This window comes from Ruditapes philippinarum, unplaced genomic scaffold (assembly GCF_026571515.1).
Source record: "Ruditapes philippinarum isolate M1 unplaced genomic scaffold, ASM2657151v2 ctg1193_1_1_1_1, whole genome shotgun sequence".
NCBI classification, from domain to species: domain Eukaryota; kingdom Metazoa; phylum Mollusca; class Bivalvia; order Venerida; family Veneridae; genus Ruditapes; species Ruditapes philippinarum.
In genome coordinates, this window is record NW_026855168.1 from 136,412 (window position 1) to 155,469 (window position 19,058).

Genomic DNA, 19,058 nt, shown 5'->3' on the forward strand with positions numbered 1-19,058 from the left:
TCAAATCACAATGTTTACAACCAGTATACAAAACCACATGTATTTAAATGACCCGCTAAAATTTTATTGCACGCGTGAATCGTGCGAAAATATACTGTTGGTTAGATTCCGACGATATTTATATACATGTACTTTCACGTGCAAATCATGGTGCCACTTATTAAAATATGTCATATAGGTCGTTCTCTGTAGAATGAGGTACCTCATAGAATAAGCGTTATAAGGTCCTTAAGTTTATTTTAAGTTCAAGATCAGTATATATTCAGGAACATATTTTCAGCACAGTTCAGGTTAATTTTAATGCCTGTGTGAGGCAAACAGTCATAGCAGGATTTGTCCACACCTCTGTATGAACAAATGTTGATTAATGTGACTTTATGCTAATTATTTCGCTGTCAAGTTGAATTGAATTAGTAATATATTTCAAAAGATTGACTTTTATAACGGTTATTGACCAATACTTGAAAATGATAAATGTTTACAATTAATAAAATATAAATACATAAAGATAGTCATGAAGTAAAATGCATATCATTTTATTTCAAAAAATCTTATTACATGTACTTACACATTAAAATATACATAAAAATCAAAACGGCTCTATAAGAGCCTTTAACATTCTAATACAAATACAAACATAGTAATATTTTTATTTGCAATCATTTTGATTTAAAAGAAACTATAAAATTATAATTACTTACAAATAAAAATACACATTTAATATTAAACGTGGTAAAATACCTATCTGTACATGTTTTACTCAGTGGGAAAACAATCATAAAGCTTCATAACGATTTCTGCCCGCAATATGTTGATAATAAATGTGTATTTATTGAACATTGGTTTAATCAACTCGATCTTAACTATTGCTTAAATTTTTGAAACACATTTAAAATGTTTGTAATTTTATATAGTTATAGTAGTTTATCATGTTCATTATCTGAATGCTATTTTGTATGTCTTAATCTCCATAGGTTTAATATCTATTATATTTGATATAGGATGGTTGCTAATCTCTGATACACCAGTAAGTGACATCTCGGAAACTGTAAGAAGTTGTAACCCAAAATCTGACCATTCTAGCGATCCCTGAAATATATACGTTTAAAGTTACGTAGGAGTAAACTTAACATTGCATTGACATGCAGTGTATAATTATTGTAGGGGGATATTCTTTTAAAATAGCATTCTGCATTGAAGACAACACTGTCGTCGGAAAATTTTAATTAAGACTTTGTCAATGACTCTTCGCTTTGTATGTTTCCGTTATTTATTGTTGCTATCTATTCTGTGGTGAAAAATGGTCATATATGATAACTAACCTTCCCTGAGCATGCCATGATTTTATCAAGAAACGAACAATCTAGACCTCGTCTGTGAATAGTGACCAATGCTTCTTTATGTTTACTGTGAACAGGCAGCATGCGAATGTTCAATATATGCCAACCACATGGCAAAGTTGGCAGAAACTGTCCGTTCTTTCTATCGTCTGGTATGGTATCTATTACTGATGTTGAATACACTTTCAACGGACTGTTCAATATATCCGCCAAGTGGCTTGTTCTGAATGTGTCAACTCTCATGTACTTATTTTTTGACAGTTCTTCCTGTAAATTAAAACTGCTTATTTTTATAAAAAGAATAAGCAACTAGTTAATCAATATGAGCAATAAGTACACGAAAATCATCTGTCATATGACGAAAGGAAATGGAAAGCTTGACGGAAAAGCAAATAGTTATATGTATATTTTTTTATTTCATGATTTTAAACTTTTGATGCGACATATCATCGCCTTAGTGCAAGAACTGATTATAAAAAAACTTTCGCTGGTATTTCCCGAACTTCAATAATGACAACTGCGTTACTGGTAGAAAAAATAGAGAGCTTAAATGATCATCCATGCACTTGAATGTCACCAGTATGAATAGATTCCTCAGCGACCTTAACCATGGAGAACCTTTAAGCAAATAAACTAACTTTATACTTAAAATGCACACAATTCTCTCCATTTTACATACCTTATATCCATTGATTTTCTTTTGAAACGTAAGATAAAATGAACTTTTTGTTAGTTTATTATCCGTCACACCTTGGTTTAATCCCCGCCAGTCATCTTGTAAAAGTCTTCTGTCCAGTATAACTTCCAACCATCCTAAAACAAATGACTTATAAAGGTTATTCAAGTATAAATACGGGATTTATTTTCATCGAGTGGTATGAGAATTATCATATTTCACTCATGGCCACGTTTTCTGTTTATTTGACCTTACGATTCGCAACACTCCCCCATTGTTCAATTACAGTAAAACCTGATAAGAAACAACAACAACAACTGCATAGATTTGGCAATTTAGCACAACCAATGATTTGAGCCACAGTTAATTGACATGACGTGAAAAGCACATAGCTTAGAGAGGAATAAAAATAAGGTTATGTATTTAGCATGAGTCAATAACAATCCACTTCAAAATTTTAATTCATTTATAGTTCTCGTTCATTTTTTTCGGTAGAAAATCAGACTTTCAAATTTATCAACAGTTGGCCACGTAAAAAAAATGGTTTTAAATATTGTTTTTTGCTTCTTAAACTATTTTGGTCGAAATTGATATGTTAAAAAATGGGTCAAAGACAGAAAGGCCGGGTTGCATATGTATACCAAATATCATGAGGCTGTGATGTTACTTTTCTACCACTGATGTTTAAAATTTAACTAAGTGGATGAGCAACAGACCTGAAATCGAATCCAGCGGTATGGGACCACATGTTGATGCTGTATACCAAATATAAAAAAGGCTGTGATAAGTAGTTGCTGAGAAAACTGTTACGAAAATTTCCTACCATTGATCATTAATTTTGATAATTTAACTAAGTCGGCAAAACTGTTACAAAAATTTCCTACATTGACAATCAATGTCGAAAATTTAACTAAGTCGGTAAACAGGAAGTGGATTAGCGTATGGGACCACAAGTTGATGCTGTATACCAAATATCTTAAGGCTGTGATAAGTAGTTGCTGAGAAAACTGTTACGAAGTAACCCGGCCAAAAATTAAGTGTTTGACTGCACAGATTCATTTTTCAGACTTTTCGGTAGTTATTTAGTACAATAACAACTAACGATTCAACATAGTTTCTTTTAGATGCTTGTCGTTCAATGCATTTATATGTTGTTCCAATTGGCTTTTTTTAATGAAAACCTATTGTACTTAAAAATTGAAAATTCGAATTGTTTTTCATATTGTATTGTGCATCACACTGTCTATTTAGACAGCCTAGTAAACGAATATTGAGTTTAGTTGATACTATTAGTATGGCGAAATGATGTCATACGACGGACTGGTGACATCTGCTGAGATACAATCGGAACCTTTTTTGTCGATATTAAATCAATAAAGGAACACAATTGTCAGTGAGTGAGTTTGTTCAACATTTAATCATTATCCTACTATCAAAGATGAAACTCTCCCAGTTAAACAACCGATACGACTTACGATCATACATTTATTTAGAATCTTCAATGAATAAATCATTTAAATTTTAGTTTATAAGAGAAATCACAAAATGTTCTATAAATTACCCGTGACGAGACTTGCTACTCCGTGACTTTCAGACGTTAATAAAGTAAACCTAGACGTATTATCTTCTAATACTGCCGATGACGTCATTGGGTAAATATTTCCCTGGAGAGACATCCTTGATCTTGTCTTCCGGCGATGAAGCTAAAAAAGTTTGATAAAATTATTAAACTAGATAACTTTGTTAGGATGATGATTTGAATACATTGTATATAATTGTGTTGATGTAAATATAAAATGGCTTGAAAAGTATATAAATATAATGTAACAGTACTCAAATTTTCAATCAATCTCTAAAAGATGACGATAAGAAACGCTGCTTCCGTTGATGCAAATATATATGATACGTGACTTAATAAATGAAAAAAAAAACTTAATAAACTTTAAAATACCTGAAAGCCGTTGGAGTCGCTGTAGAAATAATCATTAGAGTTCAAAGATGTCTCGACACGCATGGCTAACTCGGTGTTGTTCCAACGTTGATTGTTGATGTTTACGAAATTTTCAACATGTATAATATGACCAAGGGAACCTTCAATATATTATAAGATAACACACATATTTCTTGGCAACAAATGCATAAATTAACACATATATTTGATGTCATCAAGAATTATTACATGCACGTTTCTATGACAATTACTTAACGCGTGAGTTTTATTAGGCACAATTTATAATTAATATGACATTTGATGTATACGTACGTATGTAAAATCAAATTACCTGAAATGTTATAAATTCTGGAAACATGTACAATATCTTTATATATGGCTCTTATTTCTGTAAACAATTCCCCTTTCGTGATAATAACATCCGGTTTCTCAGAAAAATCCTACAAAACGTAATGTATTCGAATCAGTTACAAGTATATATACAAAATTATCACAATTTTTTACCTAATTTAGTTTAATGATCAGTACAAAGGAAGCATTTCACCCGAGCGCTATTAGACTATTTCGTAATGTTTCTACTTTTTTCATTATCAATAACACTTAGGGGTATTACTGATGAACTTCTAATACTGTTTCTATTTATATGTAGATTTTAGGATGTTTTAAAGCGAATTGGTCCACGATGGAAGGTCTGTAATGTTGATAGTATTAAGAACCATGCGTGATAACAACCATGAAAGGATTATTTAAGGATATTGTTCGTCTGTCTGATATGTATGATGTGATTCGGTATGGTTTTATATAGCAGAAAATAAATCATGAAATAAATAAATTATAATTTCTCATACAACTATCCATACTAAATCACAAAGAACAGTGTCAAACTTTCTTTTTTTCTATAAGAATATCCAAATGATATTGTTTTTATCAATATTTGGAATACTTTTGAAAAATGTGTCTATTATACATAGACCAATTTACTTTAATTATAAACTGTTTTATAAATTGATGCATAATCGAATAATACATTTAAAATGAATGTAAAAAAAGAAATTTAAATAAAGTATAGGAATACTTTTGCAACTCCGTCTGGTATAAAGGTATAAGCTCCACTTTTATCACGGAAAGGTTGCATATGTCTACCGGTGGTGTATGTAACAAAATGAGTGTCTGCCTTGTAAGTCTCCCCGTGATCTTTATACATTACAGACTGAAAAATAAATGCGATCTTTCCAGTAAAATAGGTGTAAAGAATAGATGTATGCCATCAGAAATCATTCATGCCATCCAGGCTATTTAAATACCATTTGTTTTTAAACGTTTAGGTGTTTTATTTAGCAACACAATATTACAGAAAAGATCTTATCCATTTTAACCTTACATTTCATGAAACAAGTTACATATTCATGCAATATAATATAACCTTCAATGACATATGGTATACATACATATAACATTCCATCACATGTCTTGAATAAGGCAGTCAGGTACGAGTTAGACACGGTAATAGACGAGGAAGGTAATTGGTTCATGCGGAAATGGCCAATATCAAGAGGTAGACTGGAAACAAAAACAAAATGAGTTATTGACTTGTTACACCATAATCCATATAAATCAACAAAGTCACATTGAGCAACAGCCAGTATACATAACACTTTAAATTGATTTTCTGACTTTACTGTAATTTTAAATACAATGTACACATTTCGAACGCATGTTTGTTCGTCATATGAAACCAGACAAATCAGTTTTGATTGAATTAAGAATTCTGATGATAAAAAGTATTTTATCCAACATGCAAGTGGAAAATTCAGTTTCACATGGTCCCACATTTACAAGGATAGGTTTTGTGGTGAGTCGACTCAAAAGTGGCCAATACAGTCCAAGATGTGATTTTTCCATCCCTGCAAATATATTCACAACAAGTGGCTAATATAAGGACTTTGCCGATTCGCAATATTAACGTTTACCATCGGATAATTTCAGTGATGTCTTTGCAAATGGAAAAATATATTTTACCAATGATTTTAATTGTGCACGTTAAACATTTATAAAATAAAGTCTCTACTGTTGAAGATATTGGAGACCAAATCAAGAAATTATAAGAAATCTATACTTTTTTATGATGATTATAAATCTAACGAGAAAAAATGCGATTGCCATTCACTATACCTTTTATCTTTGCTGTTTATGACATTAAACAAGGCCGCAAACTTAACATTAGAACCGGATGTACCAACAGATGTTTCTGCACACACTGTAAAAGTAGACAGGGAAAAAGCTCCAACGTCCACTTCTATTGATAACTGAAATTAGAAAAAAATACAAGCGGTTCAAACTTTGATATAAATTTGAAAACAGAAATGCATTTTATATGTCAAATTGAACTATATATATTCAAAGAAATCTTACTTACCAAATAGTTTTTAGTTTCAACAGATCTCTGACTGGTATCCCAGACTGGACTGATCTGGTATTTGATTGGTTGTTTTAACCGGTCTGTGACCTTGACATAGGGCGTATCCACAACAATGTGTATTAAATCATGCCTTGGTTGTCCCACATCATTCCAAACTACTAGATTACTACAAATAAGAAAAATCTCATAAAATGTCTTGACCAGAAATATTTGCTTGCTTTTACCATTATATAAGGAAACCTAAAAGAAAGTTCAAAACAGTAAAATAAAAAATACTGCAAACTCGGTTTGATTCAGCCTGTTCAGGGACAGGAGAGGTAAATACACACTTCCGTCAATGCCCACTAGCACCGGCTTAAGCAGAATTCAAAATTCAGACATGAAAATTTACAAGTAAATTTACACTATTACATGTCGCTAACTATTTCTAGTAATAGACTGAAATTTGCTTCAAATCAATTCAATAATCATACGCATGTGAGTAAGTTAGTTGATATTTTAACACGTTTTAAAATACATTATATGCTGGGACTTTGCTGGTGAAAAGCACAAAAGATGTGCGAGTATTATTAGTTTTTATGCGACCACTTGGATTGTTGGCTTCGGTGCTCCAGAAATACTGTTAGGTTGGAAACAATGAATTTTAATTTAATACAACAGTGTATTTATCTGCATCCATGAATCATGGGATAATGTGTTTTTCCGCAAGTTATTCTCATCAAACAAAATCAAACGTATGACTTACATCGGTGTGTTTAAACTGCATACAAGTTTTGAAGGAAAATAACCATCTTTCGGGTAGTCTTCTGTCTAAAATAAACACAGTGGTTATATGATTACTGGTAAAATATGTGTTACAAATCACAAAGTTATTAACAACAATATGAAAAATAAGACTGCAATTTCAGCCTAAGCCAAATTGTGTCTGCCGCATTATTTAAACAAATATAATAAAATTCATCAATTTATTGATCTAGTTTTGTTTCAATAGGCCAATCTATTTTATTTTTTTTTAAACATTTTTTTTAAATATCTTCTACTACTCATATAATGTACTTGTTCTATTAAAACAGAATTTATTACTTTTTTGGACAAAATAACAACAACTAAAAATAATAAAAAAAAACTTACAAGTTGTACAACTATGTTGTTTTGACTTTTATCTCCCAAGATGTTTGTGATCGACTGTTTGTTGACTTGAAAGATATCTCGAAGAGCTGATCTCACTCTATTTCATCGAAAAATAACAAACAAAAACAACACAGTCAGTTATTGGTAGGTAACTTTAGTTTACAATGAGGTAACTTTAGTTTACAATGTTAATGCTGTTTGATAACGATGACTATGCAAGTTTTATTGTACGTATTACCTAATTTTTATCATTTCTGTTGTTGTTGTTGTTATTTTGTTGTTATCATTATTATTATTTCTGTTGTTGTTGTTTTGTTTTTTTTTTGTTATTATTATTATTATCATCATCATCATCATCATTATTATTATCCTGCCATTTGATGGTCGAGGGCATCCCACTCAGCACCGTACAATGTCATTTCCTTCATGACTGTATACAATAACAAGTAATGACACGAAACATATTATCAGATTTGAGAATGGAATCTAGTCAAACATATTTATCTCAAAATCTAATGAGGTGTTTCTCTTAAAAACAAACTTTTTATTCAAATTGTAATGAAGTGGGCATAACCAAAAAGATGTTCAATGCTTTTATTTTTACATGGTTATTTCTTCTCCGTGTTCTCCTTTTATCACTTTGAAAAAATCTCTAAAACGATCTATTTAAAGCAGATGTTTCAGCCTTGTATCTTTTGTAAGTTTTTCCTAGCTTTTTAATCATTTTTCTTTAATAATTATAATACTTAATTTCTGGATTTATAACTGGATTCGAGAGTGTTTGAATAAGTATAGCTTCCAACTCAATCGGACTAAAATTAAATTAGTTCAAACTAAATTGATACTGGACAGTTGGAAAGTCAAATTAAGATATATAAAACATGTTCCTAGGGTTACTACTAGTAGATATATTTAATGGATTACCTATCACTATAATCATTCATAACATGACGTTTACTTGTACCAGTGATGGCATCATGGTGTTGTGACAGAGCTAGTGTTCGTCTGACCGTCTCCAGTTTACTGTACAGATCCCACATGTTCGTGTTCACGTTTAGGTATGACATACAAAACGTGAACAGAATTTCAGCAGATCTAATATTAGAAAGTAAAAATGAGGTCTATTTTTTACAATATTTAAAAGAATAGTGTCTTTTCGTATTCGTTTAAAATAATGAGTTTACGTTGATTATCTGAAATTATAAAACAAATAAAAACAATGATTTTACGAAAAGTTTATTTTTAACTTATTAAACTTTTTCTTTTAACTTTTCAAAAAATAGTTGAGATACAAGTACATGTTTATTTTATTTTTATCAAAGGAAAGTCGGTCGATAGACAAATACCTTAAGAATTGCTGAAGTTGCCTGACCATAAACTTGAAGTGGGGTCTAGTCGAGTAGAAACCACTCCAGTACTGGTCACTTCTGTCAGTGTACGGAAAGAAATCCCCACTCAGTACCGGATAGTCATCAGCTTTATGTCTACCCGAACTTTTGTGTAAATGTTTAAAATAATCTTTCAAAGTTCCAAACTCGATCTGAAAAATAACTCATGAAACTGATCGAATGGAATAAATAGAAACTTTAATTTATATGTAAAGGTAAAACTTTTCCATTTAATCGGACATACGTATTTTATACAATCGTCTAATATAAAGACAGTTTTTCAGATCTATTTGGTAACTAAAGATATCGAAAGCAGTTTCCACTTAAATATCTGTCTATGGAAAATACTGCTTACAAATGGCAAAAATGGCAAAGGATAAAGTTGCCTTCTGAGCGCCCAAATGTAATTTAAAGCTGAAACAGTTTGTAATGTTATTATTCATACTTAATCCAGTCAATCATCTTCACCATTATAATCATTTAGTTTAGAAGCTATAATTAAAAATATCCTCAAAAAAACTCTTTACAATATGACAGTTTTCTTTCAATTACTTTCATCTGCATTTCAGGTTTGTCATTGATGTAATTAAAGATTGTCTGTAAATTTTCAAACTGTTCGTCCCATTCTTCTGTGGTTTTATACCGGAAATCGTCGCCATGCGGCAACAAAAGAACATTACTCCGGAACAATTCGGACTTCATCTGTAACTGCTCCCACAATTCATTTGCTCTGAAATTTCAAAGTGGGTGATTTCTTCGTTTTTCGTGAGTGGAAACATCGGTAACCAAATCAATAAGAACAAGCTTACCGCTATACGTTTGGCGGGAAAAGAACGCCATATTTAAACGTTCATGAAATTGTCACGTGGTTACGTTTTCCTGAAATACACAACTTAACGATTCTTCATGTCTGGAAATTGATTAATGTATGCATGCTAATGTTGAGGAAAGTGACAAAGTAAGGTGTATAATTATAAAACTTATAAAATTGTTAATATTCAGAACAAAAACAAAACATTTACTTACAATTCAGCGACATTATCATTCGTAACATGCAGCACGTCAGTATGTTTTTTCCCATGGAAACATTGTTTCTGATGAAAGTCAAACTTGCAGCAGACGTGACGATTTGGTCCACATGAATAAGGTATGCCATACAACATGAACGGCATCATGTGACAAAATATATCCGTTGTACCTGTGTCGTCTGCAAATAACAAGTTTTTGGTAATGATAGGCTTATTTTGAAGATATGCATAAAAAAGTACTACATAATGATTATCATTATCTTTATTAAAGTCCCATCCATACATAACAACATATAGAATAGTTCAATTATTTAATTTACAAGCAAGAAACAAGCAAAAATTTGGATATTTGACTTTGAAGGTCAAGGTTTTTTTATGAGTGAAGGTCGAGGCCTGTCTGGTCAACTTGAAGGGCCATCCTAAAAGATTATTTTGTTCAAGTTTGAACACAATCCATTCACAAATAAAAAAAGTTATAGCCACTAATAGCAAAAATCAGCGAAAAACAAGCAAAATTTAGACATTTAACCTTGAAGGTAAAGGTCATTTATGGATGAAAGTCAAAGTTAGTCTGCTGTACTAAAAAGTATTGTCCCAAGGGTTGTTAAACTTAAAAAAATTATGATCAATATACAAGTTTGCGGACGGCAACGGCAACGCCGACATAACTGTACAAATACCTCTACTTTTTTCTTCTTTTTTTTAAAGTCCAGTTAAAAATCATTGAACCGAAAAAGGCCGTCGATATGCACAACGAAACTTAGTACTGATTATTCCTGTAAAGTTTGGATGAAATTGCACCCGTAGTTTTATAGGAGTAAGTAGTCCGGACAAGTTTTGTAACGGACGGACAGACAGATGACTGACTACCGATCAATACTGTAAAGTTCCATTGAAATTGTAATAGTGGTATAAGAGGAGTAGTCCTGGCAAACTTTATGAACAGCTTTTTTTATTGAAGAGCCATAACTCAGCCAAGTCATACAAGCGAAAAGCCTTTGTAATATGCGCAAATACTAGAGCTACAAACCAAGCAGCGTGCTTAGCTCAATCGGTAATATTAGCGCGAGACTTTTAATCTCGACATTGTGGGTTCGATTCCCGGGCTGGCCAACTAACACTACTAATCAGTCTTTCCGATGAGACTTTAAAATCGAGGTCCCGTGTTTGAGTGCTTAAACACTTGGCACGCTAGAGAACCAGGAGAAGCTTTTGGAATTTGGGCATCTTTCTGTATCGGTATCTTCCAAAATCTAAAATGACTAAAACTCTTCTGGAGGACTCGCCCATATGGGCAACTGGTGGCGATTACAAATGAACTCAAATACACACAGTACAAATCAATTGCATTGAAATTGCACTAGTGGTATGAGAGTAGTCCGGATAAAACTTTAAAAATAATTTTAAAAAAAAAACACATTAAAGGCGGCACAAAATATATGCAAAAAAGAAACTGCTACATATTATTTTTAAAAGCTTCATATGGTAAATTATAAAAACCACAGGCTTTACAGAAGTAAGCTTTATCTATGACTTTTTTGTCTTTATTTACTGTTATATTATTGTCTAGCTATGTAATAAAACTGTAATGGTCTATCTGTGCATCTTTTTGACCAATTACCAGAGAAACCATTCAAAAGATCTTTAAAACTATCTTTCCAATAATCTCAATCTTTGTCTTCGTCTGTAACTAATACTCCTTTATCATCAACAAACTCAAATGATATTTTATGGTTGTTTGTTTTAAAAAGATATACCAACTTTACCAATCTTAAAAGGAGCTTCAAAATTACAATATAATTTAAAATAATATACTCAGTCATTGGTGTGATCTCAAAATAAATCATGAGGTTTTTTTAAAGTCAATCGATAAAAAATGTGTACATTTTGTCTTGCGTTTGAACGTACTTTAAACTTACTTTAGCGTCAATTATGACAATAATGATACTAAATTAACACTTTGTTCCGAGTTACTCAGAGAAACAAATGTAATTTTATCTTTATTAAAACAACAAACCCCAATTCTGTCGCCAGATGAATTCAAAATCCTTCTGTTGAGCAAAATGTCGTTTTACTGCATAATGCACCCGTTGTATTACCATGTTTTGAATCCCTGACTGACCCAGTAAATAAGGCATGGTAGATGAATGACCAAATGGATCAATAGCCCAGCTGTTTTCTACCGTTACATCTTGAAATAAACAGATATTGAGATATAACAATGTTTATAAACACATATGAAAACATGTATGTGTATTACAAACTAAATAATATTTAAGTCGAAACGCATTTACTTGCGAAACACGTTCAAACGTTTCATAATTATTTAATACTTTATAACTTTGATGGCATGTATACTGGTAAGTAAAATAATATTTTGAAATGAAAAAGTGCCAACTGCCGTTTAAACACACAAATTACTTCAGTTATTTTGGAACTTCCCACAACAATTATGTAGCAAAGACATTGGGTGTAGAATATGCCCCTAATCATTTGACGAATCACAAAACAAAAAGCTGGTTAATACATACTCAGGTTGTCTTTTAGCCACAGTTGTCCCTCTGTAAGCTGGTCAAGCATGGCACCATAGTGAGCCACAGACTCATCTGTCATAATCCATGACCCATATACAAGCTCTAGCTGACCTCTCTGCACTAAACTAAGTAAATATCACTTGGAATTTCATATTTATTTCAAGCGACTTATTTTCATTCATTGAATCCTGGTCCAGTGACATTTTTATCCGGATTCCCTTTACTAACAAAGGATAAAGAAATCAAACCAATTCACATACTAATATATTACAGTATTGTGTTTCATACTGCTAGAACCTAGGATAATAAATAAATATATTATTGTAGGTAATAAAGTTCGTTATAACAAATTATTAAAGCATTAAGTATTATTACTTATACATGTATATGTTCAAGCTCTCTGTTTAAATTTCAAGGTCGGTTTTCATATGTATAGCACGAATACCTTTCACTTATAGTTCAAAGACTGATTAAATGCTGGCATTTTTGTTATGTTTATATCATATACATTGAAAGAATTACCTTTTAAACAATGATTTTTGTTTATTGGTTGCCTTTATCCACCACATTTGTAATAGGCCGACCTCTGTCCATATAAACGACCAAGTTGGGTTTGCTGTCAGTTTCTCTATCATGAGATCAAGTGTTGGTTGTGTAGACATAGAGAAATACGAATCTAATGTTTCCAGCCAGCCTGGTTTATATAAAACTAACACTCAGAACCCGTTCATTACACTGTATTATTTAAGACCCTACTCTTTTAAGAACCTGATCAAAATCTTACAAAATTTTACTTTCTTGAAAAGACTTTCTCGATTTTAGTCGTCTTCGTTAACTTTGTATACCTTTCTGGTACCGTGGTCACGGCACTGAGAATGACTTCTCAATATGACGAGATCGCCCTCTGAGTAATTTCCATCAGCCAAAACTGATTTTTTCTTAACAAAAACCTGCCACGGTAGCATCAAGTGCGAAAAATTAAATGATCATCCCCTATATTAGCGCTTATAGCCAAGTAAATGGAGGGAGACTTTAAAATCTACTTAATCCACCTTGGCCCTTAACTTAAGACCGCATCATTAAAATCAACTGGCGGTGGCCCGGTAATCCCTTATCACCACGAGCACGGGGCCAAAGTCTCACGGGATCCCCGACGAATGCATTTTTGGATAAATTTTATTTCTACGCGTGTATATCTATCGATTAAATACTTAATCTTGAGTTTCTCAATAGGTCCACTTATAAATTATCAGTAAGATATAAATATTTTGAGAGATTTCAAGCCTACTTTTCAATGAAATGTGATTAAATAAATGTTTATATTAGATAGTGTTTATCTATTTAAACCTTTATTATTGTGCGGCTAACTTACATTATTTAAAACGTCATGCCAAATAAATGCTCAATATAAATAAACCCCCGACATGTATCTTTTATCAAACAGGTCATTGCCAATCTATTGTCAGTGTAATCCCAGATCAAACCAAATGTACATGATGTATTGGTGATATTTAAGTTTGAACTACAAATATATTGAACCACTGACATTGTGTAAACTATTTAATTTGATCAATTGTCTTGCAGCAAACAATTAGATCGCCAAATTTTATTTACGTTTGACAGACGGCATTTAGCACCGAGGTTCAACAAATTTTACTTACTGGCAAGATGACAGGTTGTTTATTATTTCTCTATGGAAGTGCTATAAATTTCCTATAAATTTCCTTAAATATGTTATTATTTGTACACTGGTAACATTTCATTGATATCAATAACAAATATGTGTACATTCGAAAATTCTTATTTTCTGTTGTTATTTATAACTTCAAAGTGATGTCTACCTGTTGCCAGTTTGTAAATGGTAGGAGTCAAGACAGATTACATTCAGTATGAACTTTTCACAGCGTGATGGTTAATGGGATATTAAAAAATACTAACTCATGGTCTGCACAGACATTATTATAAAATCTATTTTTGTCACATCATCTCACATGTCAACTTTGCTATAAAGTATTACCTGGGTCTTGATGTGAATGGGGCATAACTATAACATGAAGCGGTTTGGCGGTCCATGACTTCACCTGAATTGTGTCCAACCAACCTGTAACCGTTACAACAAAGTCTGGGTAACCTAGATTTATTCTATCCCAAATATCTTCCATCTGAAAATTGAATTATATTCATTAGTAAACACGTGTTATTTACACCTATTCCAACTAGCTTACGGAACGTCGGTGGTTCTACTCAGGTGCCCGTTCGTGCCTCGCCATATGACCTATACTGTAAAACCCAATCAATTCCAATAAAACCAAAAACTTACATAATTACATAATATACATAAAAAAGTACTTTTGGGATATTCAGTTTTGATATCTCTAACTATAGTCATGTATAAGTATGATTATTTGAAAACGAGACATGATAATGCTTATTGGATATGACAACATATTTTAATAAATCATTTAAACTAGCCATAACGGACTGTAAAGTATATGACAGATGAACAGTACCTGTATATCAGCATGGTTGTAACCACCAATGAAACATTGACTATTCCCCTCATAGTCAGTTCTTGAAACTTGTGTGGCCTTGTTATTTGAAGTCGCTTCATGTTTTAAATATTGTTGTAGGGTACAAGTTCGCTTGTGTCGACTACCAAATGGATCATTTACCTAAAATTATGATAAAGATACGAGTAACATAAACAGTTGTAAATAACGATATACGATCATACAAGGACAAATAAATGCTGTCCTAAATTCCCAAATATTAAATAAATATAAGATAACGCATAAATGAACGGGTGAATTTTGAAGTTCAACATTCTCCTATTCAAAATATTCGGTATCGCTTTATAAAAGGGTTTGTTAATGTCTGACAAGTTAATTAAATTTCTTCTATATTAGCTACATGTTGCTCTATAGTATTGTATCTAAAGACGGCAATCGATTCCTCTATAATCCGTTGTTAAAATGTTCTAAAAATTTTGACACAAAGGGGACTTTTGATAAATAGCCGACTCCATTATGAAAAATAAAATCAATACATCATATCCAGTAACATGGTCACTAAATTAAACATTCTTTCGGGGCAAATAATTTGTAAGTTCCAATATTAGAAATAATACACGAGGAAATAAGTATTTCAATATTTTCGATTTTAGAATACGAAAAATTTTATCATGTAAACTTCTTCAATATAAACAAAGGAAACACGAATCACATAAAAACAATTTTAACATTAAAATAAATGATTTAAAACATTCACAACTGATGAAAATATGAAATGTTTATATCAAAATAAAGTAATACAAGAACACATGCAGCTTACCTTTACAAGAAATTGTCTTGTATTTAATTGTTTCTCTTGTATTCCAGTATAAAGTGATAAAATAAAGGCAGCTAGCGATGCTACAACACACACTGTAATCACACGACGACATTTGCGAGGTAAATACCTCGCTATAATTCTCATTCCTCCGTTCTATCACATGACATCATGGCACAGTTTCTGTATGTAAAAAATCAATGTATATGTAGATAATAATCAATCAAGTTCAAAGGGAGGCAAATCGTTTTCAAAAAAAATCTTAAAGATCCATCAAGTCCTTTTTCTATTTCTAAAACTTGCTGTTACAGTTTCTAAAATGCTACCCATTGGTCATATAGCTGTAACATAATAGTTTACTTCTTTTGCTTTTTGACTATATAATTAATGTCATAGTAGTTTAGTATTTTGTATGTAATTCAAAATACCACTTCGTTTACATTTTGTCAGTGTTATGACAATAACTACACCTTTAACGGTTCTTCCTGCACGTGGTAAGTATCTTACATGCTCCAAATCCACTATAAAATATAACAAAACACATGCTTACCCTTTTAAAGTAAACATATAAGACATTTCTGCGGATCAATAGGCCTTTAAAGACTAACGTTTTCTGTTATATATGTATCATGAAACACACAGAAAAGATGAAGATGGCGACTATTTGATAATTTCTATTTCATCACTCATCTCAGCCTGAGAATTATAACATTCTATGTACTCCATTGAACGAATAAACACGCTACGAAGTTCCTTTGGTCAGGTACGTATATTAATTTACGTACCTGCTTTGGCCTTAAATAATTTTGTAACACATAGTTTAGATAAATCCGTTATTTTACATTCAGAAATTCCACTGCTCATAGCTTAATGTATCACATATTCCGTCTAGAACGTATCGGTTTTTGAATCATTATATTGCATGCAGAATAATGTATGTTTCTGTTTTTCCGCTATTAAAGGGAGTCGCATGGACTTCCTCCTACTGTCACACTACTTGAAACGCATCTAAACGGTGGCACACAGACACACGTGACATGTGTGTGTGTGTGTGCGTGCGTGCGTGTGTTTTATTTATCTTGTGCGCACGAGACACTATGTGATGTGCACGAGTTACTATGTCGTAATTATCTCGTGGGCACGAGTTATTAAAGTGCGCACGACTTTGTATCTCTAGCGCATGAAATAAATGAAAACACGTCACCGCTGTGCCACCGTACATCTAACCCTATTAGAAAGAAAACTAACTTAATGATTTACAAAAGCCGTCTTATATTTTAATCTCTCATAAATTCGGATTACAATACATTTTTTGTACTTAACTGGTCAGGGGAAGTAACCACTGGAGGAGCAACGGTTGTTTCCCGTGATTAGTACTGAGAGACGTAAAATATTTACTGATGTTAGATAATAAAACTGTTGATTTTTTATATGTATTTAGAGTTAAATAGAAATGCGGAGTAGCATTAAAAATTAAAGTGCTCAACATTTATTACCTAAAGCATACCCTGGGTCTGTAGTCTATACTGAAGCAATCGGTTTTAAAACGCGGGAAGATAGGTATAGATGATTTATTCAAACATACCATATGGAGCATATACTCACCTCTATGTTGACGTTTTGACTAATTAATGGAGCATATAGTCTTTTGTCGTTTTAGAGAAATAGAAAGTCTAATGAATTTCAACAGTTGATTATATTAGTTCGTAACATAACCGTTTTCGATCATAAGACAAAAAAAATATTTAGTTCCTCTGGGCATGTCGGACTACACAGAGCTAGCCATCTGATGGAAATCATTGTCTTAAACTTTAAACATACAGATTATCTTGCCTTTCTCGCCAAAACAATTCGCATGGTCCCAGGCTTGGCGAAATCATTTTTATGACGCCTGTGAGAGACAATGTTTCTTCTAAGCGTTTCTATACTACAAAAAGGCGTTTACAGTTAAAATGACCCTCACTTGATGAAAATTTAACGATTGATCATTTCTCAACGTTCCACTTTTTAATCAAAATTTAATGTTGAATTGTTGGCAGGGTCAATAACCAACGTTAGGTTCAGTACTCAACCAAAGTGGGGTCATGCAACATTTAATATTACACCAGAGGAAAAAATGGTACACAGCCTGATGCTGCCTCCAAAACTTTTAGCAAGCCGATTGCAAATAAACTTAAATTAAGAAAAATACCTGCAAGTAACCTGTTACTGTAAATCTCATATGTTAACAATCTAGCAATATAAACCCAGAAATAGTCAAAAAATTATTTTATATCTCTGTGTCGTTTTAGTTTAGTAATTGGCACTTGTATACGCAGTCGACATTATTGAACTTTAGTTAAAACATAACATTTGTTAAAATTTATTATTCATGAACAATATATGTTGCAATAAAATACATACCAATAGATTTATATGATAGTGTGTTGATATTACTGTTGAGTTATTCAGATCAGGTGAGTTACAACACAAATGTAGAAAATTTCATGTCGTTCTGCTTCAGATCTCACAATATTTAATGTTGTAGTTGTTGTTGCATGTGCAACTATATGTGTTAGTGCTACGCGTGTTTACTTTTCCAATACACAAACTTTTCACACATGAGCAGATCTAACGTCACTGAAGCTGGTATGCATGCATATAATTATATATATACATGTAACGTTTCGTGTACATACATGTATAACATGGCTATTAGATTCTATTAATAAAAATTTGCCGCAAAACAAACATATAAAATTTAATGAAAACTGTATTTACCTTAATACTCTGTAAATGCTGTACGGCGAAAGAGCACGGCAAAATACCAGTAAGCCGGATTAGTCTCCATATACGGCGCACCGTATGTGTCAAAACTTTTTGTGGTTCACTGACAGTCGCTGATCAGAGGGTGGTCGCAAAATTCAGTTATGCGCATATTCAAGAATGTATTTTGGCAATTTTCTGAATTTCAAGAGGGGTCGGGAGTCTTTTTTGCATGATCTCACTTATATAAATTGCGTTAATTCAATAACCGTAAGTTGATATCGAATATTCACAGGGCTTTATAGACATACTAGCATATATACTGTGCTCCTCTTAGTTCAAGGTACTACACGCTTTGAACCCAGAAAGAAAACAACAAATGAAACTAATGGTACAAAAATTGTCATAAACTATAACATATCTATAGGTATTTTCTGCTGTATGGCACAAGAAAACAACAATATATTCAGTCAAAGTCAATTTTAATGGACCAAACGTAGACCATATGTCGGCCATTTT

General features: G+C 32.2%; 1 protein-coding gene across 3 annotated transcripts; it reads right to left on the reverse strand.

Moving 5' to 3' along the window:
* Positions 1–515: 515 nt before the first annotated feature.
* LOC132742306 (alpha-mannosidase 2-like) lies at positions 516–18,576 on the reverse strand. 3 transcript variants are annotated; one of them, XM_060730671.1, is made up of 23 exons: positions 18,555–18,576; positions 15,798–15,977; positions 14,978–15,139; positions 14,485–14,629; positions 12,990–13,161; positions 12,465–12,592; positions 11,951–12,124; positions 9,932–10,112; positions 9,458–9,635; positions 8,864–9,057; positions 8,442–8,612; positions 7,518–7,614; positions 7,132–7,196; positions 6,384–6,552; positions 6,140–6,273; positions 5,416–5,527; positions 5,043–5,177; positions 4,299–4,407; positions 3,968–4,107; positions 3,578–3,719; positions 2,020–2,153; positions 1,323–1,607; positions 516–1,089 (listed from the first exon to the last, which is right to left on the reverse strand). In XM_060730671.1, the coding sequence occupies exons 2-23, from the start codon at positions 15,939–15,941 to the stop codon at positions 937–939; spliced, it is 3,324 nt and encodes a 1,107-aa protein (XP_060586654.1). In that variant the 5' UTR covers positions 15,942–15,977; positions 18,555–18,576; the 3' UTR covers positions 516–936. The 3 variants fall into 3 exon arrangements, with proteins under 3 accessions (XP_060586654.1, XP_060586652.1, XP_060586653.1); XM_060730669.1 differs by lacking the exon at positions 18,555–18,576 and adding an exon at positions 18,198–18,330; XM_060730670.1 differs by lacking the exon at positions 18,555–18,576 and adding an exon at positions 16,345–16,458.
* Positions 18,577–19,058: the final 482 nt, after the last annotated feature.

Excerpts from the sequence above, each read along its gene's own strand:
- LOC132742306 (XM_060730671.1), bottom strand. The coding sequence starts at position 15,941 with ATGAGAATTATAGCGAGGTATTTACCTCGCAAATGTCGTCGTGTGATT. Across the intron at positions 13,162-14,484 it reads CCATTCACATCAAGACCCAG|GCTGGCTGGAAACATTAGAT; the intron begins GTAATACTTTAT and ends TATATAAACCAG. Across the intron at positions 6,553-7,131 it reads TGCAGTTTAAACACACCGAT|TAATCTAGTAGTTTGGAATG; the intron begins GTAAGTCATACG and ends TCTTATTTGTAG.